At 37.9% G+C, this 25,291-nt stretch overlaps 3 protein-coding genes and 1 long non-coding RNA gene across 7 annotated transcripts; 2 read left to right on the plus strand and 2 right to left on the minus strand.

Moving 5' to 3' along the window:
- The first annotated feature begins 733 nt into the window (after positions 1–733).
- On the plus strand, positions 734–18,417 carry LOC124301701 (uncharacterized). The gene is made up of 3 exons (XR_006907540.1): positions 734–850; positions 17,967–17,979; positions 18,407–18,417. It is a non-coding gene; the product is annotated as an uncharacterized LOC124301701 (long non-coding RNA).
- LOC124301700 (uncharacterized) lies at positions 923–19,181 on the minus strand. Of its 2 annotated transcripts, none has more exons than XM_046757080.1 (6): positions 18,648–19,181; positions 9,603–10,097; positions 8,941–9,204; positions 1,849–2,037; positions 1,631–1,766; positions 923–1,202 (listed from the first exon to the last, which is right to left on the minus strand). In XM_046757080.1, exons 3-6 carry the CDS (start codon positions 9,161–9,163, stop codon positions 1,064–1,066), a joined length of 687 nt encoding a protein of 228 aa, XP_046613036.1. In that variant the 5' UTR covers positions 9,164–9,204; positions 9,603–10,097; positions 18,648–19,181; the 3' UTR covers positions 923–1,063. The 2 variants fall into 2 exon arrangements, with proteins under 2 accessions (XP_046613036.1, XP_046613035.1); XM_046757079.1 differs by having other exon boundaries at positions 8,941–9,207; positions 18,648–19,179.
- Positions 19,182–19,632: 451 nt separating this feature from the next.
- Positions 19,633–22,866, minus strand: LOC124300655 (uncharacterized). 3 transcript variants are annotated; one of them, XM_046754949.1, is made up of 6 exons: positions 22,590–22,866; positions 21,247–21,728; positions 20,815–20,991; positions 20,593–20,735; positions 20,056–20,213; positions 19,633–19,855 (listed from the first exon to the last, which is right to left on the minus strand). In XM_046754949.1, exons 2-6 carry the CDS (start codon positions 21,464–21,466, stop codon positions 19,717–19,719), a joined length of 837 nt encoding a protein of 278 aa, XP_046610905.1. In that variant the 5' UTR covers positions 21,467–21,728; positions 22,590–22,866; the 3' UTR covers positions 19,633–19,716. The 3 variants fall into 3 exon arrangements, with proteins under 3 accessions (XP_046610905.1, XP_046610908.1, XP_046610906.1); XM_046754952.1 differs by lacking the exon at positions 22,590–22,866 and adding an exon at positions 21,964–21,981; XM_046754950.1 differs by lacking the exon at positions 22,590–22,866 and adding an exon at positions 21,787–21,805.
- Positions 22,867–23,393: 527 nt separating this feature from the next.
- LOC124300222 (tetratricopeptide repeat protein 1) lies at positions 23,394–25,054 on the plus strand. The gene is made up of 4 exons (XM_046754045.1): positions 23,394–24,078; positions 24,171–24,347; positions 24,511–24,696; positions 24,753–25,054. Exons 1-4 carry the CDS (start codon positions 23,752–23,754, stop codon positions 24,930–24,932), a joined length of 870 nt encoding a protein of 289 aa, XP_046610001.1. The 5' UTR covers positions 23,394–23,751; the 3' UTR covers positions 24,933–25,054.
- Positions 25,055–25,291: the final 237 nt, after the last annotated feature.

The following is a 25,291-nucleotide window of genomic DNA, read 5'->3' on the forward strand; positions in this document are numbered from 1 at the left end:
TTAAAACTAGGTTTAGGTACCTACAAGCAAAGAAAGAAAAAAAGAAAAAAGAAAGGAATGCAAGACCCACGTTTCGTCGCGCAATAAATTAGACAGATAACATAAGAAAATAAAAGATCTATCTTCTGCCCCGTACTGGTTTCTAAAATTTGGAAACTTTCTATTTACATGTTAAACATCGCTGTCGTTTACGGTATAACGCGGTTCGCACATTAATTTCAAATTAACTTATCGGCCTTTTTTCTTGCGGTGTGTCGAAGCAGTATAATATAATCGTTCTTGTGGATCATATCGTTCACATCTCATCTCGAGTATTGTTCCCTCAAATAGTATCAACAAATAATTTCTTTTTAGGTAAAAATTCTCTCCTCGTATCGTCGCGTTCAGATTTCTTCTACACGAGTCAATCATAATAATTATTTTCACTGCCGGTCTTACATTTCAACTCATTAGAAGACATTACAGTCACTTTACTTCTGTCAAGGAGTCTCTGAAATTTACTTGGCGAGAAAGAAATACCGAAGATGTCACGTTTTTTTTTTTTTTTTTAAGAATGTTCACCGTTCGTAAATATTTGTCTCACGAATTTCACCGCCTAAAGTCGTGAAAGTCAGCACGATATGTCTTTTCAAGTAAAAGGTAGACAATGTTTGCTAAACAACGCAAGTAGATCGTGTTTATTAAAGATTGGAATTTAGAGAATTTGGAATTGAATTTTTCGAGGATAATCAGAAAAATTACGCAACACATCGCATAAACCCTTAGATTGAATCTCTGCAATTGTAAATACAAATCTTTCCTCGATAATTACGTCACGTAATCTGCTTTTGAATAAAAGAAAAAAAAAAAAGTTAAGAACAAATCCATGTTTCTTCTTATAATCGTCGACGTTACTTAAGAGCTTTGAAATCGCCAGTTTATATGACTGTACATGATGCAAAGATCTTCTTTCGTCGTATTTAGCCGGTTTTTTTTTTTATCATACCGCCGACAGTCGATCGTTCCAATATTATATTTCATTTCATTTCCCTTCTTCTCGCGATTTGGGAATTAATAGTTATTATTAATAGAGCATTATGGCTGCGGCAGTCTTTTCCTCGAGTGCGGGCGCAGGCTCGGATCTTTCGTCTCTTTCTCTGCCCGAACCCCATCCTACTAACGCTATGCTGATTAAATGCACCACTCCAGCACCAACGACGAGCCTGTGAGAGAAAATAGAAAAAATCGAGAAATTTAGTCGGTCAGTTTTTATGTCACATTTATACGAGGCTGAAATTCGTAACGTTATTCAAACAATGAATATTTCGTTTTATAAATTAGCTGAACTATGATATAATATAACAAAGTAAGATGTAAGATCATATTTTTCAAACTCAAATCCTTCAAACCTGTTCCGAAATTACTAAACACGTATTTTTTTTCCCTCGCTTCAATCTCATTCGGGTATTTCGGTCATCTTGCGGAGATTTAACACCCTTGAAACATGGTCCCATTTCATCAACCTTGTTTTACACATCGTTTAAATCTGACTTGAATTAAAATTTGTTTTTTTTTTAAATTTTGCACCTACGCCCGATGGACTTTCTTAATACGTATTGCGAAGAAACACCGAACGTCGTAAATTTGTTACCAAAAAGAATAGCCCAACTCGGCCGATCGTTCGCTGGTCCACATATTGTCGATATCTTCCTTCGGCAGGACGTTGAAGTAGAGTTTCGTGTAGTATTGAACAAGCCAGGTTCCCGTGCTGGCCAAGCATAGCAAAACTGTAACGAGAATTGCGGAAAAATAATGGTAAAAGGGAAGGGAATTGCATTTGCAAATGGCGAAAAATTATTCTGAACTTACGCGCCAGGATGTTCATCAGGTAAACACCGGGCACCGATAAAATTTGAGTCCTCGGTGTCGTCGCCGTGTTTAAAACAGCTAGCAAAGCTGCGAGAGCAGCTGCGACGAGGGCGGAAGCAGTTGTGCCCAAAGTTCCGGCCCACAATCCCCACGTCATTACGGTTGGGTCCTGTCTAATCATCTGGGGGACTGAAATTGAAGAGGGAAAAACACCCCGTGTCATTGTAAACTTATACGCTGTAAATTGTAAGATCGGGACTCAATCCACTCGAAATGTACATTTAGGGACAGAGGAGGAGGAAGTGGAGGGGGAGCATTGTAAGTCTAAATTCAAAATTTTCACCATATTTCGCTGTAGCTTCGGTCGCCGTATTGAGTTCGTTGGGAAAACTTGTTTTTGTGAAATGACTCGGTAATTTTCAATTTTTTATCTACGATCAAAATTATCCAAGTACAAGCCTTAAATTAAAGGTGGCGGCCGAGGCTACTGCAGAATCTTTAATTTATGGCTTCCGTCGAAAAATGTTGATGGTAGAAAAAAAAAATTAAAAATGGACGAGGTTTTTTGACAAAAAACAATGAACTACCAGAGATCAGAATAAGAAAATAGTGGTATCGACAAATTGCAATTTCAGGTGTTCTTTTTCGAACAATAGCGATTGGGCTAACTGCTTGAGGAAGAAAACATGACCGAGGCATGTTGAGTGAAATTCGCAGCAAAAGAAAGTGAGGAAGAAATGTCGAACGACGTGTAGATCTTCACGAAAAGAATGAAAGAGTACGGAAGTAATCCCGCAATTGTCTTTTATACAACGTGTCATAATGCCTGATTCCTACGTGTACAGAGCGACTGTATGACGTGAATAATTAATGAAAGTTCCCACACCCGCGGCCTGCGTAAAAGTCCCCGTTTATTAAGCCTTTCCCGCTTGGCTCTGCGGGGCAGGAAAGACATTAAAAAGTCAGGAAGACCGTTGAGTCGTATTCGAAACGGGTATATCCAGTTGGTAGGTGAGACTTGGTGAGAATTGTACGGAAGCCTCGATTCAAATATTTGGAAAGAAACCCGCTTCAGGGTGTGCGTATATATGGGACATTCCACGCCAATTAGACCTGGGTTTTACCCTTGACCTCTCAGATTTTGCGCGCGATTTTTTCTATGATTGTTCTCACTTTGAAAGGTACTCGGTTTTTTTTTGGTATTTTTGAGACTCGATTTGAATTTTCTACAATTTTTAGAAACGAGTTTATCGACCGACCAAAATAAAATTTGAAAAAATTCCGAAAAATCCTGCGTCAGATATCAAAATTTTTAAGCTTGAACCCGGAGTGGGCCGATTTCCCTTCTTGCTGTTTTCAAGCTCTTTCCGAAAGAAATACGTTAAAAACATTAGATGCGAAAGTCATTTTACTACGGATGGTTGCCGAAACATTTTTATATGTCACATGGGATTTTTGAAAATTTCTTGAGATTTTTCGGAACCATTTTACCATTCACAATTTTTTTTATTAGCAAAATGAAGAAGAGAAAATAACTCTTGCGAAAGATCTGCATTTTTTTTGAAAATCCGGCGTGATATACGAAAATGTTTCCGCAACCATTCATAGTAAAATAACTCTCGCTGCTAATTTTTTTCACGTGTTTCTGTCGGTAAAAGTTTGTAAACAGTAAGAAAGAAAAATGGGTCCACTCCGGGTCCTAGCTTGAAAATTTTTATACCTGACGCAGGATTTTTCAGGATTATATCAAATTTTTAATTTTGGTCTGTCGATAAAATCGTTTCTAAAACATGTAGAAAATTCAAATTGAGTCTCGGAAAATACAAAAAAAAAAAACCGAGTACCTTTCAAAGTGAGAACAATCATAGGAAAAATCGCGCGCCAAATCTAAGAGGTCAAGGGTAAAACCCAGGTCGAATTGGCGTGGAATGCCCCATATAGAAGAATATTTTCTCTTTTTTTTTCTTTTTTTTTTTTATAGTATCACACCTGATACCGAAAAGACGAAAAATTGAAAATACTCGAAACGTAAGTGTTCCGAGTTGGTTTCATCAATTCCGTGCATGTTTTGTGTGAATTGAAATTCAGCTCAGGAATACACGCAGCAATCATTTCGAACGCTTGTCACGGACCTTTGTTACTTGTCGTACGTGCACCGAAAGCCTACCGCCTACCTCAACGAAATTCCCCAATGCTCCAGGTTTAATGATGAGTCTAATTGTCACACGCTTGATTCGAAATGCGTTGCCAGTCAGGGTTCGACGCGTACTCGGAAAACGCTTGCAAGATCAGAAAATCTTGGCACACGGACACTGGAATTAAATTTCCAAAGCGGGATTCTCCTGTTCTTCAACGCAACGCAACGTCCCGAAGGTTGAATTTTCGTACGGGATACTTGAAAAACTGGTTTTTCTTCTCAGGCTGAAATAAGTCGGCGCTGGAATGTTTACAAAGAAAGTTCCCGGTCGTTTACTTGATCGGTTTGATTTGTTTCTTTTTTTTTTTCTTCACATCCGCTGCATCGGATTAAAAAAAAAAATTAGGAACTGACGTATTTTTTTTTCTCACGTTCCAATTCCGGCGCTCAGAGGGGATAAAATTCACCCTTACAATTTACTCCCATAATACCATAAAATTTTTCTCGGCATTATAACTAATTGGACACGGTTCGTTATTAATAGACGATAATATAGGCACCGATTTTACCCTCAGGGATTGCAATCTTATTTTTTCGGGGTCAAACCTGAGGGACAATTTTTATCCTCAAAACAGTCAAATTAGATCGAAAAAAGAACAAGGTGGAACACCTGGAAAACCTCGAAATGTCAGACGATTTTTCAATTTGGTCATGGAAGAAACCGGAAGTATCAGTTTTCCATCGTGGTAATTAGAAATTATTTTTTCACGTAACAAGTTTTCTTCAATTCGAATTGAACCTGAATCGAATATATACAGAGTTAATAAGCTGAACGGCTCAAGGTTTTAGCAACTTACTAGAACTGGGAAAATATCAGGAAAAACCTGGAAATCTAACGTAACTTTTTTTGTCCAAAAATTTGTGACCACACTGAAGAAAGACGTGTGCTAATTTTTCATTTTTTTTTTTTATACAATGCGACATATCACAGAACGTGGAAAATCGTCGCCTGAAACCTCGGGTACTTTTTGTTTCATTTTTTGTTTCCCGACTCCGAGGAAACTTTGCCAAACTTTGATGAAAGTTGTAGATTTAAAAAAAAAAAAAAAAAAAAAAAGTTCATTCCCGTCTCGGCAAACATAAGAGAAAAAAAAAAGAAAAAACATTACAAGAGAATTTCGCTATAATGAAGTAAAAATTATTCCTTTCCTGCCGAGTCAACGAATTTGTTTATTGTTCCGGGTGTATGGAAACTGAATTAGCGTGCGATTATACGTCTTTGCAGTTATTTGCCAACAGCCGCACAACAAGTTGTGCATAAATTTGATTCAACACTGCGAATTAGCAATCGCGGTGCGGAAACAGAAACCAAAACGAATGTGCGGATACAACGCGTTATAACGAAAGAATCGTACGAAGACGATAACGATCGTCTATGTACACCATATCCGTAATAAGCGTGTGTGTGTAGAAAATACAAGGGGTATTCGCCTTTTCGCTCGAACGCCTTTCCTCGGTTTTTCCGTTCGTTATCTTGTTAGCAATTATACACATGTACGGCTAACAACCCAATCCGAAGCTAAGGAATCAGATATATCCGGTTCAAGGTGGTACATGTTCCTTATCGTATCTCACGTTGCAAAATGTTTTTATTTAATTCTTTTACATGGCAGGCCTGAAAGAGTGTAAGTGTGTGTGTGTGTGTTTTTTCTTTTTTTTTTTCTTCTACGTTAACGATATTCCAACACAATGGCGAGTGGCAGAGCCTCTGCATCTTTGACCAAGATCAGATTCTATTATCGCGTTATTATATCTCTCGAAGGTCGTTTTACGAATTAAAAGAGAGGAAAGTCGAGTTTTATCCACTATCGTATTTTGTCCTTCGTTATTTTCTTTTATTTTCTCCACGTTCGCTAGTTGTGTAGAGGTTTATCGTTTTATTGTTCGTGTTTCGGGATTCGGGTCTGAAAACAAAACTTTTCCAAAAAATACGTTAGCGGAACATTATTGTTGCGAAAAATGTTTATAACAATCGGTGAGATATTGCGAGAAAATAAAATACAAATCCAAGAGAAGGACGGAGATGATTTTTTTTTTTCATTTTTTTAACCAAAAACAATCCAAAGACAAACGATATTCAATTTTACGGAACGGTATAAATTTTCGAACACACAGGACATACGTTCTCTTTTGTATCAATAGGGAAAAATCGATTCCTTTAAAGTTTAGAAACTTCATGTATGGAAAAGTAAAATTGTGAAATTTTTATATTCGGTGACGGATAAATGTATTTCAATCAATATCGATCGAGTTTCCAACGTAAAAGCTTATAGTTACTTGAAATTTCTATGAAACTTGTTAAATAAAAAAAAAAAAAATACATTCCGCAAATCAAACGCAAGAAAATGAAGTAATTGAACGACGTGCCTGCAGTTGGGACGTTAAACCTGACCGTATATACAAATTCGATCGTCGTAATATGTATTCAATGAAAACTTTCACTTTCCATTTCCGAGTGCGTTATATATATATATATATATGTATATGTATATGTATATTTAACTATGCTATGGACACAATATCCATATGCATTATACAGGAATACGAGTATGCGCTGTAACCGTAAACTGTAACGCAATACCGCCACTTACAACGCTATAGTGTACATGTATTCGTTACGATGCAAGTACATAGACGGGACAGAATAAAATTAATTACAGGTATGTACGGACGATCCGGACGTGATTTACGCTGCGTTGCGTTCTCGTTCTCTTTCGATCGGTGTCGTTGACACGATCCGATCTACTTGATCCTCGATCCCATGCGCGGACAGAGATGCCAGGCAGACGATCGTGCGAGAATCGTGAACCGAAGATACTTGTGTGCAAAATCTAAGCGATGCAGATTGTGTATAATCTTTATTTGCTCGGAATTGACAATTAGCTGCGGCTTCGACGCGAGTATCGTTACGTAATTCTTTCACCTTTTGATTTTTTTAATTTTCTTGTCAGGCTCAAAAACTTTCTCAAAGTCAGCTTGATCGATTCTCATAGGTTAATGTGTGTTCATGCACCTCGGGCATTCGAAGATATGTACACTTGTGAGAGAAATTTTTAGTTCCGGTTGCCGCTCGGTCCTCAACTATTTTCATTTTTTACCAAAATCGAAATATATTGTTCTAGGTAGAAAATGAAAATTAGTTTTTTGGCTGTTACCGGAAAGTCTAGTATCCGTTACTGTTCTTTCTCATTACGATCGCTGTTAGTAGATTTTCTTGCGACTGTTGCGAAAATTTAATGCTTGTGCAAGAATAAATTGACGTTAAAGCCTTGTTTAAGTAAAAAATTAGAGTAAACCTCAGAAACTGATTTTGCGTTGCAATTAGCAAAAAAGGATCGACGATAGCGCAAAATGGTTACGTGTACCTCGTTTTTCGTAATTCTCACAATATTCAAACAGTTTTTTTTAACGATAACTGTTTTACTGAAATTTTCTAGTTACTCTAACAAATGAAATTTTTCTCATTATATAAAATGAAATGATTTGTAGAAAAAGAAAGTGTGATGTAATTAAAACAAAGTCCAATCGAAAATTCGACCTATTTACGAACTGTGATCAATCAACGGTTTTTGCGAATTCAATTCGAAGATAATCAAATTTTGATACCGTCCTTAAAATTTGACAACCGAAATTTTGTTCACGTTTGAAGAATATCTGAATACATGAGAATTGCTTCAAAGATATTTTTATTTTAAGATCCAAATCACGATCCTGACTTGCCTCCTGTTTCTTTTTTTTTTTTTTTTTGTTGGCCCTCTGATCTCTAAGCTGCAAAAGATTCGCACAATTACTTCTCACCTTTTCAACATTATTTCCGAGCCGATCTATCGATCGATTCTATGTCACCGGATCGAGCCGGGGAATTTCTCTCGCCTTAATCATACATCCGTAGCCTCTAACCAGTATCACCGCATTTGTACAATAGTTAAATTATACCTTAAAGTGCATCGAGTATCGCCACGCGGAGAGATCAGACCAAGTTTTTTCTACGGTTAGAATACCGATATTGACAACGAAAGGAAGAAGGAAATCAAAACAGTAATTAAACTGTAATTACCGCAGTTATTTATCACGACATCGTCATTTCGGTATTTGCAATCTGAATGTCAAGTTCATTTTTATCGTCAACCTGAGAAATTTCTATTTACACAGCAAAAGAAGAAGCCCCGTGAAAGGATATTTTTTACATTCAAATGTAAAAGGTTTTTTTTTTTTTTTTTAATTCAACATTTTGCTTACTTAAATCGCGAGAGAAAGGTGATGTATTTTTGTAGGGAATTAAACTCTTTCAAAACTATCCATCCGACAAAATTCGTAGCTCGAACAGTTCGAAAGTTACAAAAACCCCTCGATTCGAAAGTCGATTCTCATACCTGAAAATTAGTATTTTTAAAATCTTCGGTGGCTAAACTGTTAACCTTGCAACAAAGTTCAAACGATACTTTTGGAGAGATTTCAATTAAATGCAACTGAGTGGTGACAGTTTAGAAAAAGAAAACGTTCACATTTTCTCCACCTAATATTCAAACGAGAAAAATTTCGAATTTCAGAATAATCTTTTGAAATTGGATTTAACAGATACATCCTCCCAGGATAATTCTTTTTATTTGGTATCTACGTCCGGTTTTTAAAATTGTAGCGTCTAGAAAAATACCAAGCTTTACTTGCACGATCCTTGTGAAAATGATTTCAACAATTTATTTTTGGAATTTTTAGGTAAATTATAACATTTCGTACAATTTTCTACGAAAACAATAAATCTACAAGATACACCAATTTTTAACGAAAATGAACAATTGTCTACGAAAAATTTTGTATATCTACAATTTTGTACGAATTTCTGCGGTAATTCGTAGGATTAGAAATTTTCACCATGGAAATGATGAAAAACTCACCTGAAAAGTGGTAAGTTCTCCATCCGTAGGCGACGTTGAGTTCCTTCTTTCCCTGGAGAAGTCCGAGGTGAATGCGTCCCGAACTTTCCTGGGGATTTGGCGTCCTCCAGGGTCTCGCCTCGACCCAGTGCTGGGTGACCAGGGCGGCGCAGACGAGCCCCCCTCCTAGGAGGGAGAGGAAAAACGTCGCGAAGATCGTCCCTCTCCGGAACATCGACGTCATTTTGCGGGCCCTCGGACGGCTGTTCCCGGGGCAGCTGGCCACTGCTTCGATAAGTTTGAAAAGCCATATTTGTACAGCCGCAGGATCAGAGGGAAAGGGATATTTTCCAAGAGTATACAATCAATGCCGGTTATGATCACAGATTCCTGTACCGACCCAGTTACCGACACTTAGCCAAGACACAAACCTTTTTCGAGAATGTTCGAGGGTTCGGGTCATCCCCGTTCCGGACGACCTTACCTACCGTCGGTAGGTACCGTTCGGTTTTCCGACGTTATCGATCGTCCGGCAAAGTCAGTCGGAGCGACCCTCGACATTCTGGAATAAGACTTGTGTCGTGGTACAAGGAATTTTTTTTTGTTACCTCGTTTACAATCATTTTATAAACGGAAACTGGGTATTCGCCTTATTGACAGTCGGTTTGAAAAAAACGTCTCACCTTGTCCCCGTGTAGCCTCTGCAGAGAACTGAACCTGGTTCAAGCTCTTTGAGAATTCGCCCTGTCTGACCTTCTGGGAGAACTGAGCAGCGTTTAGTTTTTTACTGAATTTAACCCTGTTGTTATTCGATTTACACGATTTTATTTTCCCCGGTTTCTGGATCGAAGACGGACGCGGCCTACGGGCGTAAGCGTACGGTATGGTGTAGGGCTGGGCTACGTAGAAATATATGGGTCTGTAGTCTTCATGGGGATTCGGAGGGTAGCCGTCCTTTATCGAACAGCTGTTGTTGCAAGCGCTCGGCGGGTTGTTGCTGTAGGTGTAAGAGTTTGGATGATAAATTCCGTATTGGTGCGCCGTTTTTTAGGCCTTTATCCACGACTCGTCTCAAATTATTTCCGCGATAACGCGGATTTTATCACACCCAAAACTCGCTTATCGACTCTCTTTCTTCGCAGAGCTTTGAAAAATTCAAACGGATTTCTGCGCGGAACCTGAAAACATGTAATTTATCAACAGGGAATTAGTATAATTATGTTGGTTGTTAATGTTGTTACAATGGCACAGAAGCGTGACGAAATATATTAACCGACACTCATATTTAAAATAGTTATTTCCATAGTTGCGTTTCATTTCTCACTCCGCGTGTTGCCAAAATAGTTATATTTGAAAAATTGATCTTTTCATACCTTCGTATTTAATTCGCCACATTATTATGAAGTTATAAATTTACAACTATAATTATACTTGACCAAGTTATATTTATTTGTATCATATTTTCTTTTATCCCTAACAGAGTTAATTTTATTACAACGAGTGTAATAATCTTCTACGTCAGGTAATTACTGTTAAGATAAATATAATTTCACTCAGTATATGTATCCTTCCTTGTAAATGTAGATACTTTCGATTGTTTGTTATAAGTAAAATTACGTGACGTCGGGTGTCGTTTTTACGCCCATACATACCAGCTTTCAACAGCTGCTCTGCCAGAAGAACGTTATTCTTTCGAATCTGTAGGTTCACAACATGTTATAACGACTATGAGAACAAGTCCCCGGCTTTTTGTATCTAGGTATACATGTATAATACGCGGCGATATAATCGTATAATTAACGCGTATTGTAATAATTAGATTCCCGCGAATAATCGAGCTCACCTAAATTCGAGAGAAACTTGAGACAATCCTCGGTAAAATAAATGCCTGCATGACCAAGTGGCTCGTCATGTTACTCTAAATAATTGATCAAATTTGTTAACGTATTATTGTTATATATCCAAATAATTGCCGTGTATATATTTTTTCACTTCAGCTTATCAGCAGCTGCTGTGCGTTATTAAAAAAAAAAAGGTTCTACGTATAAATATCAACCGGATTATTACAATATCATATCTTCTAACTCGGATGTATATTTTTAAATAATTCATTCAAATACACACTCTGTCGTAAATTGACATCTGCATTACGCAATGAACTGCAGGTATAGCAGGTATATAATGAGGTATCGAGTTTAGAAACTGCCTTGAATTACGGTCACGACGTCTCACTGCAGCTGTGAAAATATTTTTTATAGTCGAATCGAATTGCGGGATATTGTTGATGATTTTTTAACTCACGTCTGTGCGATAATCGTACGGAGAATATTCTTTCACACCTGCCGGAAAAGAAGAATGATTCAAGTTTTCGGATACCGAGTCTGTAATTAGTCAAAACGTTCCGTAAACAATCGGTGACTCGCAAATGTTAAACGAATATAATAAGAAAGTATCGATGCTAAGATTTGTTTAAAAAAGATCAAAAATAATATAAAATCAACACAGATCTGAGCGAAGAAAGAGATTTTTCTTTTTTTTTCTCTTTTTTTTTCTTTTTACAACATTTGAATCGATATTATATACACAGTATTTGTAAAATTATACGAAACAATACGTAAAGAGAAACGTTGCGGGTGATTAAAAATTAAATTAAATCTCTCAAAGCGCTCCCACGTTTTCAGCACCTCTCGCAATAATTAATATCATACCTATTCGTATACATAATTATATATATATATATATATATATATATGGGGCATTCCACGCCAATTCGACCTGGGTTTTACCCTTAACCTCTCAGGTTTGGCGCGCGATTTTTTCTGTGATTGTTCTCACTTTGAAAGGTACTCGGTTTCTTTTTTTGTATTTTTAAGACTCAATTTGAATTTTCTACAATTTCTAGAAACGATTTTATCGACCGACCAAAATAAAATTTGAAAAAATTCCGAAAAATCCTGCGTCAGATATCAAAATTTTTAAGCTTGTACCCGGAGTGGGCCGATTTTCCCTTCTTACTGTTTTCAAGCTTTTCCCGAAAGAAAAACGTTAAAAAAAATTCGAAGCGAAAGTCATTTTACTACGGATAGTTGCCGAAACATTTTTATATGTCACATGGTATTTTTGAAAATTTCTTGAGATTTTTCGGAACCATTTTACCAATTGCAATTTTTTTTATTAGCAAAATGAAGAAGAGAAAATAACTCTTGCGAAAGATCTGCATTTTTTTTGAAAGTCCGGCGTGATATACGAAAATGTTTCAGCAGCCATTCATAGTAAAATAACTCTCGCTGCTAATTTTTTTCACGTGTTTTTGTCGGTAAAAGTTTGTAAACAGTAAGAAGGAAAAATCGGCCCACTCCGGATGCAAGCTTGAAAATTTTTATATCTGACGCAGGATTTTTCAGAATTTCTAAAATTTTTAATTTTGATCGCTCGATAAAATCGTTTCTAAAAATTGTATAAAATTCAAATTGAGTCGTAAAAAAAACCAAAAAAAAAAAACCGAGTACCTTTCAAAGTGAGAATAATCATAGAAGAAATCGCCTGTCAAATCTGAGAGGTCAAGGGTTGAAACCAGGTCGAATTCGCGTGGAATACCCCATATATATACATATATCCGCGTGCATAGAGGGATTTTTTATTCACACGATGATTTTTCGAACGAGTTGTGTTGTAATATCGTATGGCGGTGCTTTTTATTATTATATATAGATGTGCAGAGTTGGTTGGGTGTTGGTCAGACATGGAGAAGATATCGGTGAAGTTTGGCGAGTCGCACACGCACACCTTGCGAGAGTGAATATAACGGCATATTTCGGTCGGCCGTATAATCCGAGCCTCTCATCGCTGTATAATCATGTACACGTAATAGATATCCGTGTATATATGAATCTCGGTCTCTCCGCACATGCGAGAATTTCTTTCGTTTTTATATTTATTCTTCTTGTTTGCTTATTAATTTTTATAATTTTTTTTTTTTCTTTTTTTTTTACCACTATTAATAATGTTATTCGAAAGGTTTTTTTTTGTTTTTCTCTTACTTTTCATTCATCTTACCTTCATCTCAACAGCGGTTATAGGAATTCATCCCGAACCGTTATGTTTGTATATCTATACGGAAGAATCGATCATCCTGCGGAGATCGAAATGCCCGCAGCGAAAATTTCATGTTACGTTGTACGTGCAGAGTGAATTCGTAACGACTGCATGCTACGTCGTCTGCTAAAATTTAACGCGTAATTTGAAGAATATTTTTTTAAATGTGTTTGAAACATCTCAATTGCCACGTAAAATTTTCGATTTTATATATTTCTAGACTGAGAGAAATTTTTAGTTCCGCTTACCGATCAGTCCTTGACTATATTTTAATTTTTTTACCACAACGAAAAATATACTTCTAGATACAAAATGAAAATTAGTTTTCTAGCCGTTATCGGAAAGTCTAGTATCCGTTACTATTCTTTCTCATCACGATCACTGTTATTAGATTTTCGCGTAACTGTTGCGAAACTTCAATTTTTCTAGCTACTGTAACAAATGAATTTTTTCCCAGTGTCTGTTTCTGGTATATTTCTACTGGAATATCAACCTCAACGGAATTTTCGAAACGTTTCATAAATATGTCAACAAATATTGTATCGAATTCATAATTTGATAAAATTTTCCAAAATGTCAGGAAATTCGATCTATTAACGATAGTCGAGAAGAAAAATTGCATTATTGCGATCACGCGTAAATTAGCAGAAATTATATTCTTTCCGCGTGAATTCTATCCGTCGAGCGGGTAAATTTTTGATCAAAGTTATTCGCTGCACGGTTCGAAAAAGTTATAATCAATTTTGATATAACCTCAGATAACGTGAAATGATTGGCGCGTGTCGTTTTCATCATCTGGAATTCAGCCGCGAGTTTCACGGTCGGCATGATACACAAAGAAAGTTTCGCACGGGCAGAAAACACAGTCTACTTTTCTGCTTTATAAATGTAATACTTATACAAGTGTATTATTTATATATATATATATATATATATATATATATATATATATATATATATTTGGGTGAGTTGGCAATTTGACTTGCTTTCGCAATTCGCGCACATTTTTCACATCGTACATGGTTTATATCTTTGAATTTTGAGGCGTTATTGCGAGTTCTGCAGACTCAAATCTGTGCTATTATAATCAGAGAGGAGAATAAGGGGAATTTCGAAAATTGAAAAAAAAAATAAATAAAGAAATAGAAATTCCACTTACAGCATTCTTCAATTGCTGCGGCACGCATGAATTAATATAACGATGTATAAACGGTGTGAAATTTTTAGTTGCGGTTGCCGCTAAATCCTTGACTATATTTTCATTTTTTTACCACAATCGAAAAATATAGTTCTAGGTAGAAAATGAAAATTAGTTTTTTGGCTGTTACCGGAAAGTCTAGTATCCGTTACTATTCTTTCTCGTTACGATCACTCTTGCTATATTTTCTTGCAACCGTTGCGAAAATTTAACGCTTGTGCAACGACAAATTGACGTTAAAGCCTTGTTTAACTAAAAAAGTAGAGTAAACCTCGGAAACTGATTTTGCGTTGCGATTACCAAAAAAGTATCGACGATAGCGCAAAATGGTTTGGCGTACCTCGTTTTTCGTAATTCCAACAATATTCAAGCAGTTTTTTTTCAACGATACCTGTTTCACCGAATTCTTCTAGTTACTCTAACAAATGAAATTTTTCTCAGTATAAACATTTAAAGCAACGTAGGAAACAGCGTCTGGTTTACCGGAAGACCGAAGGTGTCCCCTCCATAGTTTCTCGCTCTATGGGTCAGGAGAATGAGTTTGCAGGCTTCGAATCATGCGGCTTTACGAATTAGGCTGAAGTTTATGGTCGAGTTACAGGAGATTATAAATACAGTAACGAATACTCGACAAAGTTTCATGACAAAAAAAAAAACGTCGAAAACTTTCATTGATCTCCGCTTAACAGAAATCCGAAGATTAGTTGCATGAAATCCAAACTGCTGACTAGAATTTAACTTCTATTTGTCACGGGAATTTTTCAACTCAGGGCCACGCGTGCGTTTCCTTTTTTTCCCTTCTTTCGTTGCAAATGAAATTACACCTTTGAGAGCCTGAACGCGAGTTCTCGGTTTTAATTGCAGTGTCTTCTGCCTCAGGAAACATTAAAAACCACGAGGGAAGAAGAAAAAAAAAAAAGAATAAATATCGTATATTTACCGCGTCGTGTGGTTGAGCTTGAATAAATTTAGAACACGCGGTTTCTAGACTTAACGCCAAAGTAACTTGTACACACAGCGTGTAATATTATATTATCAGTCGGTTTCTATCAGTTGGTCAACCCGATTCTTCTTTCTTCTGTATGCATACCACGAAATATTTCCACATTTTCAAGTTACGTACCTTAAAAAAAAAAAAACAAAAAAAAAAAAACCTCTCAATTCGCGACTAAACTAGTTCGACGATTTTTAGCTCGAAAATTGACGTCCCAACCGGACATCTTTTACCCAGAAATATCGTCGACTTTCGTTCCATCGAATAAGAATTTGTACCACTCATATTCAATCGTATGAATTGTGTCACAGTCGACTGCAATTTATGCCCCAGGAATTTCATTCGCGTTAAAACAAATCGATTCTCTTAACAATATTTACTCGCATGAAATTATCCGGTAGATGTATAATAATTAGAATCGCTGTGAAACGGCCAAAATGGAAACAAACGAGAAAAAAAAAAAAAAAAAAATAATCGTGAAATTTAAACGACGAACGAAAATTTCCTCTTGACATCGTTCCGGAGTTATACTTTGCTCGCATATAATTCATTGCTCGAGCAAGTAGAGAAAAATTTTTTTATAAATAATTCCTTCAACGTGTGCATAAATTTCTCCAACTTTGTTTCCTACTTTTATATTGTTTCTTAGTTATTATTATTGTTGTTGTTGTTGTTATTATTATTATTATTATCATTCAGCGGGCCAAGCCTGCGGACTACCGACAACCCGATGTTAATTCGAAGCAGAAACCGGTTTACTTACTCCGTAATTTTTTCCCACTCTTTGTCTCTCTCTTCCTCTTTCTCTTACCGTCTTCCCTTCTCTCTTAAACCGTTTGCTCTTACAGGACGTATTATCAGGTGTGTATATCGCTGCTGCATGCGCGTGTTTACCTCAATATAAAACCCGTCTTTGGTGCAAGTGACGCAACTCGAACGAGAAGAATAAGAAGAAGAAGAAGAAGAAGACGATAGCCGTTTATCGCGTTTCACTTCCTTCTCTCTGTTCGTTATATCAGTTGCACGGATATAAATGTATACGGGTACCTGCGTATTATCAGCTTTATACAAGCCATTCTGCATACTTGTCGATATAATATCGCCGTACGTGGAAACTGTGTCAGTAGCGATTTTTCAAACGCATTCTGCCACCACGTGGATATAAATAAAACACGCGTTTGACACGTTATTTTTTTTAAATTTGAGAAGAATTTTGATCTTATTCTGCCCATCTGAAGAAACAGTTGCGATTTTTTTGAAATTCTTTTACTCGTATTTAATACGGTTTTGTGAATTTTTTTAAACTTCGCTGTTTAAATTTTTCAAACGTGTAAGATGTAATTCTTTTTAAAGATTCTATGTGACGAGATAAAATATCTCTAGAATTTTATCGACATCTGTTCTCGGTTTAGAGTTGTATTGTATATTAATTGTTTATACGTGGAAAATCTAAACGAGCATGTTTCGAAGATTTATAACTTGAGAACAAACTTAGTTGAAATTTTGTGAAAAATCATGAATGCTGTTTTTCATAGGTAGAATGTAATTTAAAGAAAAGAAGCATATGAAAAATTTGATCGTAAAGTTTGATTGAATTTCGAAAATAATTCCACGCGTGATTTGTTAAAACTGTCTGGATTTAGCCTGAGAGGCATGACTGTTTTTCAAAACCTACCGCTCGTTACTCAAAATCGATGTGGATCTTCGTTTATTTTTTGTCGAAAAGAATTTTTGCAAAAAACGTCAGCGCCAAGTTCGCGGGATTAATTCGTTGATGGAAATTGATTTTAGTTTTGCTCCGATCAGATTTCATTGAATTATTTGCGCAGCGCTTTCGAGATTTTTGCGGTGATTTTTTTGTTTTTTTATGTGAAAATTGAAGCAAGCAAAAAGAAAACAATTTATAATTAATATATATTGACATCTTTCCGAGTGACTCTAAATAAATAAAAGTTCATTTTAATTGTTTGAAATGATTACATTATAATACTAAATAACACCGAAGATTAAAAATAAATTGTATTCCTGATAATCGGACAAGATTATTTGAAATTATTTGAATGAAATTATTTTATCGAAGTGAAATTGATTAACGATAAAATTATGCAATCCAATTTATCAAAGTCACAATCAAACTGATACGAAGCAATCGAATTTGCATAATTATTATGCCAATCGGAGTTTGACTAATTATTTCTATCTAAAAAACCACTGTATTTAATACATGTTCAAAACTAAAAACTTGCAGAATTTCGCACAAAGAGTTTGATTGTAAAAAAAAAGTGATCGACAACGTTGATAAATGAAACGCGAAATTGTAACAATTTTGCGGCCATTGACAAGCGTGAAACGGAACTTCGAAATTCGTGTATTATTTCTTTGCAAACGCTACGTTTCGAAGGGTGTTCCAAATGTGCGATAATTGTTCAAGCCTATTAACTTCCGGTGTATCGGTTACTCGATGCGCCTACAATATGCGTAACGTCGAGGTAAATTAGCGAAAATCGAGCGAAGAGAAAATCGATAACCGCCTCTTCGAGTCGCAATCACAAGGCTTACGTACGCCTATCATATCACCGTTCGCAACAGCTTCCTCTAATTAAACTGCACGCTCGAAGGCCTTGAGGGTCTAATTAATGATCAGCGAACTTGACGCAAACTATCACCTACCGCACACTTACGTTTCTCCGTGAGCCAATAGTGCGTTATCCTGTAACTGGCGAAAATTTTGTCTTGTTTGTCAAATAGAAACAAAAAAAGAACAAAAAAAAAAGTTAAACGTGTGTGAAAATTGTTGTAAAATCGTGTCGGATCGAAGTTTCATTAAAAATATTAATCGCTCGTGTTAAATGAATTATTTTTACCTAAATTTTTGATGTTTGAAAAAATTTGATACTGTTTGTGGATAAAATTTTTATCGGAATAGAGTGAGGATCGACCGATTATTATGATTATCATCGTCGTTACTCAGGACGCAAAAATTCACTTCGCAATACTGACCGCGCACGCGTCACGGCTCGAAATAACGATAATTCGTATAGATTTGCATGCTTTTACTTATTGCCAGCACGGTCGTGATTACGCACGAATGGCGAATCGGCGAAGGCCAGGAAAGTTCCCAGACGAACGTTCCTGACCTCCGTGTGGTTCGCCCGATAAACTGCAGAATTGGAGCAGTGTCGAACGGTGATTCGTACCAGAATATAAAAACTTCTTGGATATTGTGAATCGATCGGCCGAATGGCGATCGAATCGCCGATTTTACGATCGATCCAATCTCCGTCGTTGTAATAAAGAAGAACTTGTAGGAACAGGACTAAAGGTTTTCCTTGAAACAGTGCGGTGAATTTTATAGATGTCATAGGGTCATGTGTGCCGCTTGTCTGTTTAGCCTATTTGCAAGTGTAATCTTATATTATGCACAAAGTGTGCTAAAGTTACCTTGAAAGTTGTAAATCGCTGACTAAACCCGCAGACCGCTAACGAATCACGATGAACGTTCCGTTTAATGATGAAAAAATTCCTTCGTCACCTGATATTATTATTATTTCCACAATTGCACGTCACAGTGAAAAAGATTTCGATCCTTACAGGCACTCGATGGAACGATGCGATACCGGTTTGAAGAACGAGAGAATTTTTGGAAAAAAAAAAAATAAAAATTCTTCAGCCTCGTGTTTCTGATAATTTTCTTTCGTATTCGCACACCGGTTTCGATTCGAATTTAGAGATCACAGCACGTCGCGAACTGCCGATTCAACTTCGCACCTTGAATATTTATAAATAAGTAAAATATCACTTTGGGGATTCAAGCAGGGATTCCGAAGGCTCGGGACTCGGCATAGCGGATTTTATTTCATCAGACGCAGTTCGTCCTGATACTTTTTTTTCACCGCTTTTCAATGCCACCTTACGCCGCACGTATCGCACACCTAAATATCCTTTCCGCACAGACTGAAGAACTCGAATGCCGCTCCGGATACCGACCACCTTTTACCTCGACGAAAACTTTTACGCTTAGCCGATTCTCCCGTGAAACGGGTCGACCTGTTGTCAGTTCCCCGCCGAGAATGCTTTCACCACCTGCCACGGGCAGGTGTGACGGCGCCACGTTCCGATCTCCACCGCCAGGGAATCATAGACACAACACAAAGCGGAGAGTGCACTCGGACAGGGGAATTTTTGTTTTTGCCTAAATACCCGGCTCCTGGGCGTTTATCGAAGCCGAAATCACAGCTGAACTGTTCTTGCCATCGTCTAGTTTCGGATGAAATAAACCTCAGTGAATTTCGATCGCGATTAATGATACTGGACTGAAAACAAAATCGCAAGTGGGCCTCGACGGCGGCCATGTTGATATTGTTGCAGCGTTTGTGTTAGACCAAATTTTTTCGTCATGTCTACCAATTTCGTAGGCGGACCGATATCGGGTATTTAAATAGGTTTTATTATCGTTAATTATATTATAAAGTAATGTTATAATTAGGAATTATTCGAGTGGATCGGGATCCTAGAACAGCACCAGAGTCCCGTCGGCGATGTCTTCGATGTCTATCTTCGTTTCGGGCGGCTCGCTGTTTATCAACGTGTCTCGCAGGTAGAGGAGACCGATATTGATAGCGTGAAGGAAGGGTGGCGTCAATAAAAGCCTGAAAGTGAAAACGAAAAATATTTGTCCGAATCAAGTCTGGTTTTCGTTATACCGAACATAGTCGCAAAATTATATTTAATTCTGCAATCGTTTCTACTTTCTTCTAATATACTTCACCTCTTACGTTTTCATATCGTTTTCTCGTAGCATAGTTTGGAACAGGGATTTCTGATAATGCAGACACTAAAATTCACTTACCAGTACGAATATCCGAGAGATGTTTCAGAAGTGAATTCACCGACGATCGTGTCTCTGATAGCAACGTTGGTCTGTGTTCTCACCCCATAGTGGACTCCCCAAATGATGAGAACGATGACGTCCAAGCCTACGGTGACGGCATTAGCTATGTAGATACCCTGCAAACGATAAGGGAAAAACAACGAACGCGTTTTTATACTCGCGAAAAATGAGTCAATATTAAAAAAAGCAAACGAACATCCAACGGGCTCTATCGTTACGAATCCTTATCTTGCGATTTTAATGATATTTATCTATAGCTACCCTAGATTGAATACGATTATCACTTCAACCCGATACGAAGCTTTCAAACTGTACCTAATTGATACAAACAATTGCGTGGGGTTCGATGCATGATTCGGTGATTACTAATTATCAGATCCCGGTATAGTTGGCAATAAATCGCCGATATTACGTGACAATTGTACATATATGTTTCAATCGAGTTTAAGACCCGGTTTTTTCTCGACGAATCTTCGCTGTCCAGCTCTGACTTACCAGGACGTTCAAGTACGATTCTGACGGACTCCATACGCTGTTGACAACCGAAAGACCGGCCGAGATTGCGGCTGCAGCTAGAAGCAGGGTCATGAAAATGACATTGCTCAGCCAGGCACCGGCGTTTAAAAAATCTGAGGTAGCTGCAATCAGGTTGGAAGAGACACGTTATCGTCATTTCTTGGAAGGCTTCTCGAGGGTCGAGTTTCCGGTGAAACTTACAAGTTCCATTGTCGGCTCTGGATATTGTAGAGCCAGTGCTGGTCAGGGCTCGTGTCGACACGCTGCAGGCGAATGAAGGCGTTTCTCCGGCCAAGAGGCTTTCCACTTCAGCCGTTCTTTCCGAAGCTGTGGACAAGCAGCTCCACGCACACGCGTTCGAGCCCCAAACGCAGGTTACTGAAAAAAGATTGTAGAAATTTTTTTACCACGTCAAATTGAAAAGTGTATCCAGTTCTTTAGACCCTTCGGAACTTTCAACCACATCGTGGTTTTACATACACAGCGTGCAGTCTTTGGAACGTTGTTTAAAACGGTGTTACGATACGCGGTTCATGGATTCTCGAGAATTCCAACGAGTTCCATGATGCTTCATGCAAAGTAATCGACTAATCGTTAGCTCCTCGGTCTCATTAGGTATTCTTAATTAATTACTGTATAGATCGTAGTTCGTCGCCGTCTGGACCAGTTGTCGCGTCAAGCTTCCGGTGAAGAGTCCATGGTTCACGTCGGAGTCTCCATAAGTGAGACCTGAGACCGAAGCAGCCGTTGCGTAAACCCATCCAGTCGTACCCATGGATATGCAAATGATGACCACCGATGCGATCGAGATGAGAGCGGTGACAGAGAGGAAGACGCCGTACTTCTTACCCATATTTTTTTTTTTTTATCACGCAGCAGCACAATAATAAAAAATCACTGTACTATAACGTGTACAAACACGTTTGGTGTTACCAATATTCACTTGTTCACAATACAGCTATTCGTTGGCTGTTATTCTTGAGGAAACCAGAAGGACGGAGACTCTCGAGATTAGAGGCGCACTTTTATTGTCATAACGTCACAGTTTATTCGACCACTTGTTGTTGCTGCTGTTGATCAGACTCTTGCTTTTCATCAGCATTGTAGCACCCCAACTGAAAAGAGATTATATAATAATGTGTACGTAGAAATTGAATTGAAATCTAAACGAACAAATGTTAGATTAGGAAGTCATGGCGAACGTTAAGGAGCGGGGACGACCTCAGCTTTCAAGTACCGCTGTATCTATGAGTAAGAATAAGTGTCTGCAGTTGCTGGTTCATGTAAGATATAATTTGCCGCGTGCGTAATCAATCGATTCATTTTAATCGCGTATCATACACACATTACCGCTGTACGATGACGTACGTTGCGGTCTTTTGACGATCGACGATCGCGACGAAGAGGATAATTCCTTTCGTCTAAAGGAGCTTCATGATTTATAAAAATATCAGAGAATTTTATAAATATACACAGTGTTTACGTATTTCAAATTTCGAAAACACGTGGCTTTACGACGCAGAAGATGTTAGCTATGGGCTTGTAATCGGTGCGACAATTTGATGTTCAAGACGTCTGTATTGGCTTAAGATTATCGCTTTCAAGGGGATAATTTTGCTTTTTGTTATCTGCTCACTTCCAAGAATGATATGTAACGGAGATATCTGGGTCACTAAATAGGGTACACATTTTTTCACTTCACTTTTTGAGTTGATTGCGGCAGATATTTTTAAACTGACTGTAAAGAATGCGCTCATGTTTCACATTATCGATAATTATGTTTTTTTTTATAAATTGGTGCAGTTCGTTATCATTATAAGGTAACGGGGGACCATTAAGAAATATTACTGGCGAATGACGGATTGACTTGTCGGTGGATGCAGGGTATGGTAAATAATTAGCACGGAAGCGATTTTTCTTTAGTAATTTGCACAGTCAAGACTATATTTTAGCTTGTAAATACCAAGATGACATACTTTCACAGTATCCTTAACACGCACCTACTGTCACTTGCGTAAAAACCTTCTGAGCTTGGGGAAAAAAAAGAGAAGAAATTATTTCACAGGTTTTGCATCGACTGCGAGGAGATTACAGCCTCATTCGACAAACTGCTATCTTATCAGATTAGCTGCCGGCTCGTAAGCCGATACGTTATGTGTGGTTCGGACATTTTACTCTGTGTTAGTATAACCGCCAGGCTGGTGGCTCGGAAATATTTGATTGTTAAACTCTTATCGGGAATGGCACTTGACATTAAGTACAGGTAAAAGCATTGAACAGATGTCAGCATCACTCTTGCGGCAAATTCTGTTAACTTATCGTGGTTACCACTCGAAGGACTGAGGAGCTGAAAAAAAAATATTCGTGTTCCTGAAAATTGATTGTGGTAGTGGTGGTGCTTATAAGTATCGGATGCGTCGCATTGGTCATCTTTCTGTAGAAATTTCGTGCAATAAAATTATCTTGCACCTTTATTACAAATCGATTCCATGCACCGTTTCGAATTCAATTGGTTAATCAATTTAAAAAAGCTACACGCTTTGATCATGTCTGGTAACTAGAAGGCTTTCCTTCTGAAGTTTCGGAGCTGTAACCGATGTTGTTCGTAATCAGGCGCTTCAGATAATTTGCTAGGTTGTCTCTAGTTAGGCGCACTTTGACTATTTTGAGCGCTATCTTGAGGAATAAAACGTGCTTCATTTGTTGAAAAACTTACAGATAGCAGTTCGACTAGCAGCGTCACATGTGGTGAATTTTAAAACTAGTCATGAATATTCGCGTGTATTCAAATGATATGACGATTGAGAATAAGGAAATAAATTTTATACAAAATAATTGAATAATTTGCGAATTACTATTGTTAGTTTTTGTCCCGAGCGATGTTGTCAACTCCCATTTTCTAGAAACGTAATTAAACGCTACGGTGCCTTGCCGTGTATGGAAAGATCAATAAACGCAGAAGCTGGTCGCGACTCGTAGCGCAGGTTATTCCAGAATGACGTATCACATCGTCGTGTAGGTTATGTGTGACAGCTAACCTCGCAATATTGCGTGCATCAAGTACGTTGAGAGGTTTTAAAACCGGCGATCGACAGTTCGTGCGTATGTTTCTAACGTGAATTTGAACTTTAAACGAGGATGGATAATAACGTCGCGAGTGAAAAGAGGCCTCAGACAAACGAGGAGATAATAGACGAGCTGACCAAAGGCCTTGAGGATTCGGCGATTAGGCAAACACCGACGGAGTCCAGAGGCGAAAACAAAGAGAGTGAAAAGGACAAAGTACAGCCTAGTACGAGGATCGGTAATGATAAAATTAGCGACGATCCTTTCGCGGCGATAGGAAAGGACGAAGATGAAGAGGAGGAACAGGATGGAAAGAAAATCACCGAACTACCGGATGATTTCATTGACGAAGAGGCGCTGAAGGACAGAGAAGTCGACTTGACGGAGGAGCAGAGAGAGGTGAGAAGCTTTTTCAATCCATGTAACGCATCGTTCGCTTCGCTTGCCGATAACCAAATACTATGCTACCAATGTTACTGAATGTGAAACAGGCGCTGAGGAAGGACGCGGAGAGTCTGAAGAACGAGGGAAACGAGCTTTTCAAAAGCGGTGAATATCAGAAAGCCATGGACGCTTACACCAGAGGTATACAAACCTGTTCGCTCGCCTTCGACAAGGACAGATCGATTCTATATGCTAACAGAGCGGCGGCGAAGATGAAATACATGGTAAATCAACAGTGATTTTATCCTTGTTGGTGAAACGTTTTAAAACGCATGACTTTACAAAACGTCCTTACAGAGGTCGATAATTTGAGATAATTATGACGATTGAGATATAGTCATCTTTCAGAGAGAAAAAGAAAATTTATAGATTGGCTCCTCTTTCCAGGAGAACAAAGACTCCGCTATATCGGACTGCACCAAAGCGTTGGAACTGAATTCTAGTTACTTGAAGGCTTATTTGAGGAGGGCACAGCTCTACGAAGAGTCTGATAAACTCGACGAAGCCTTGGAGGATTTCAAGAAGATTCTTACCTTCGACCCGGCGCATAGCGAAGCGAATTACGCTGTCAGGGTAAGTTTATTACGAAATACGAGCTAGTCTGTGTTTGAACTGAATATTATTCGCAGAGATTACCGCCGTTGATCGCGGAGAGAAACGAGAAGTTGAAAACAGAGATGATAGGGAAGTTGAAAGACCTCGGAAATATGGTCTTGAGACCATTCGGCCTTTCCACAGACAACTTTGAGCTGAAACAGGACCCTAATAGCGGCGGATACTCCGTTAACTTCAACCAAACGCCAAGATAATATTAAAAGAGCGTAACGATTGCTTGACACAAGGAACAGAAGACATATGGCTTTCTATAAGTATGAAATCATCTACATGTTTAAGTTTACTCAGAATAAAGAGACTCTGGTACGTCACGTTACCTCGTTGTTTTTCGTCAACTCATTTTCAGTTCGTTGTTTTTTTTTTTTTCCTCTTAGATATAAATACAATGCAAAATACGTTGACACGGATCATGTATTTTATTATTCAGAATACAGAACCAAACGTAGGAGGCAATGAACTCTGATAACAAAGTGAATATACCCATGTGTACAAGAGCACAAGTATGTATGCATACGTATCGGTTGGACATTTAGTTTGACAGTTGGCAAACTAA

The sequence above is a fragment of the Neodiprion virginianus genome, chromosome 3 (assembly GCF_021901495.1).
Source record: "Neodiprion virginianus isolate iyNeoVirg1 chromosome 3, iyNeoVirg1.1, whole genome shotgun sequence".
Lineage (NCBI taxonomy): Eukaryota > Metazoa > Arthropoda > Insecta > Hymenoptera > Diprionidae > Neodiprion > Neodiprion virginianus.

Bases quoted from the DNA above. Each gene is read 5' to 3' on its own strand.
- LOC124300655 (XM_046754949.1), bottom strand. From the start codon at position 21,466: ATGGGTAAGAAGTACGGCGTCTTCCTCTCTGTCACCGCTCTCATCTCG. The intron at 20,992-21,246 runs GTAATTAATTAA...ATCTTTTTTCAG, and splicing joins GACGAACTACGATCTATACA to TAACCTGCGTTTGGGGCTCG. The intron at 20,214-20,592 runs GTAAGTCAGAGC...TATCGTTTGCAG, and splicing joins AATCGTACTTGAACGTCCTG to GGTATCTACATAGCTAATGC.
- LOC124300222 (XM_046754045.1), top strand. From the start codon at position 23,752: ATGGATAATAACGTCGCGAGTGAAAAGAGGCCTCAGACAAACGAGGAG. The intron at 24,348-24,510 runs GTAAATCAACAG...TCCTCTTTCCAG, and splicing joins CGGCGAAGATGAAATACATG to GAGAACAAAGACTCCGCTAT. The intron at 24,697-24,752 runs GTAAGTTTATTA...TATTATTCGCAG, and splicing joins AAGCGAATTACGCTGTCAGG to AGATTACCGCCGTTGATCGC.
- LOC124301700 (XM_046757080.1), bottom strand. From the start codon at position 9,163: ATGACGTCGATGTTCCGGAGAGGGACGATCTTCGCGACGTTTTTCCTC. The intron at 2,038-8,940 runs GTGAGTTTTTCA...CTTCAATTTCAG, and splicing joins GAGAACTTACCACTTTTCAG to TCCCCCAGATGATTAGACAG. The intron at 1,203-1,630 runs GTAACAAATTTA...TTTCTCTCACAG, and splicing joins GAGTTGGGCTATTCTTTTTG to GCTCGTCGTTGGTGCTGGAG.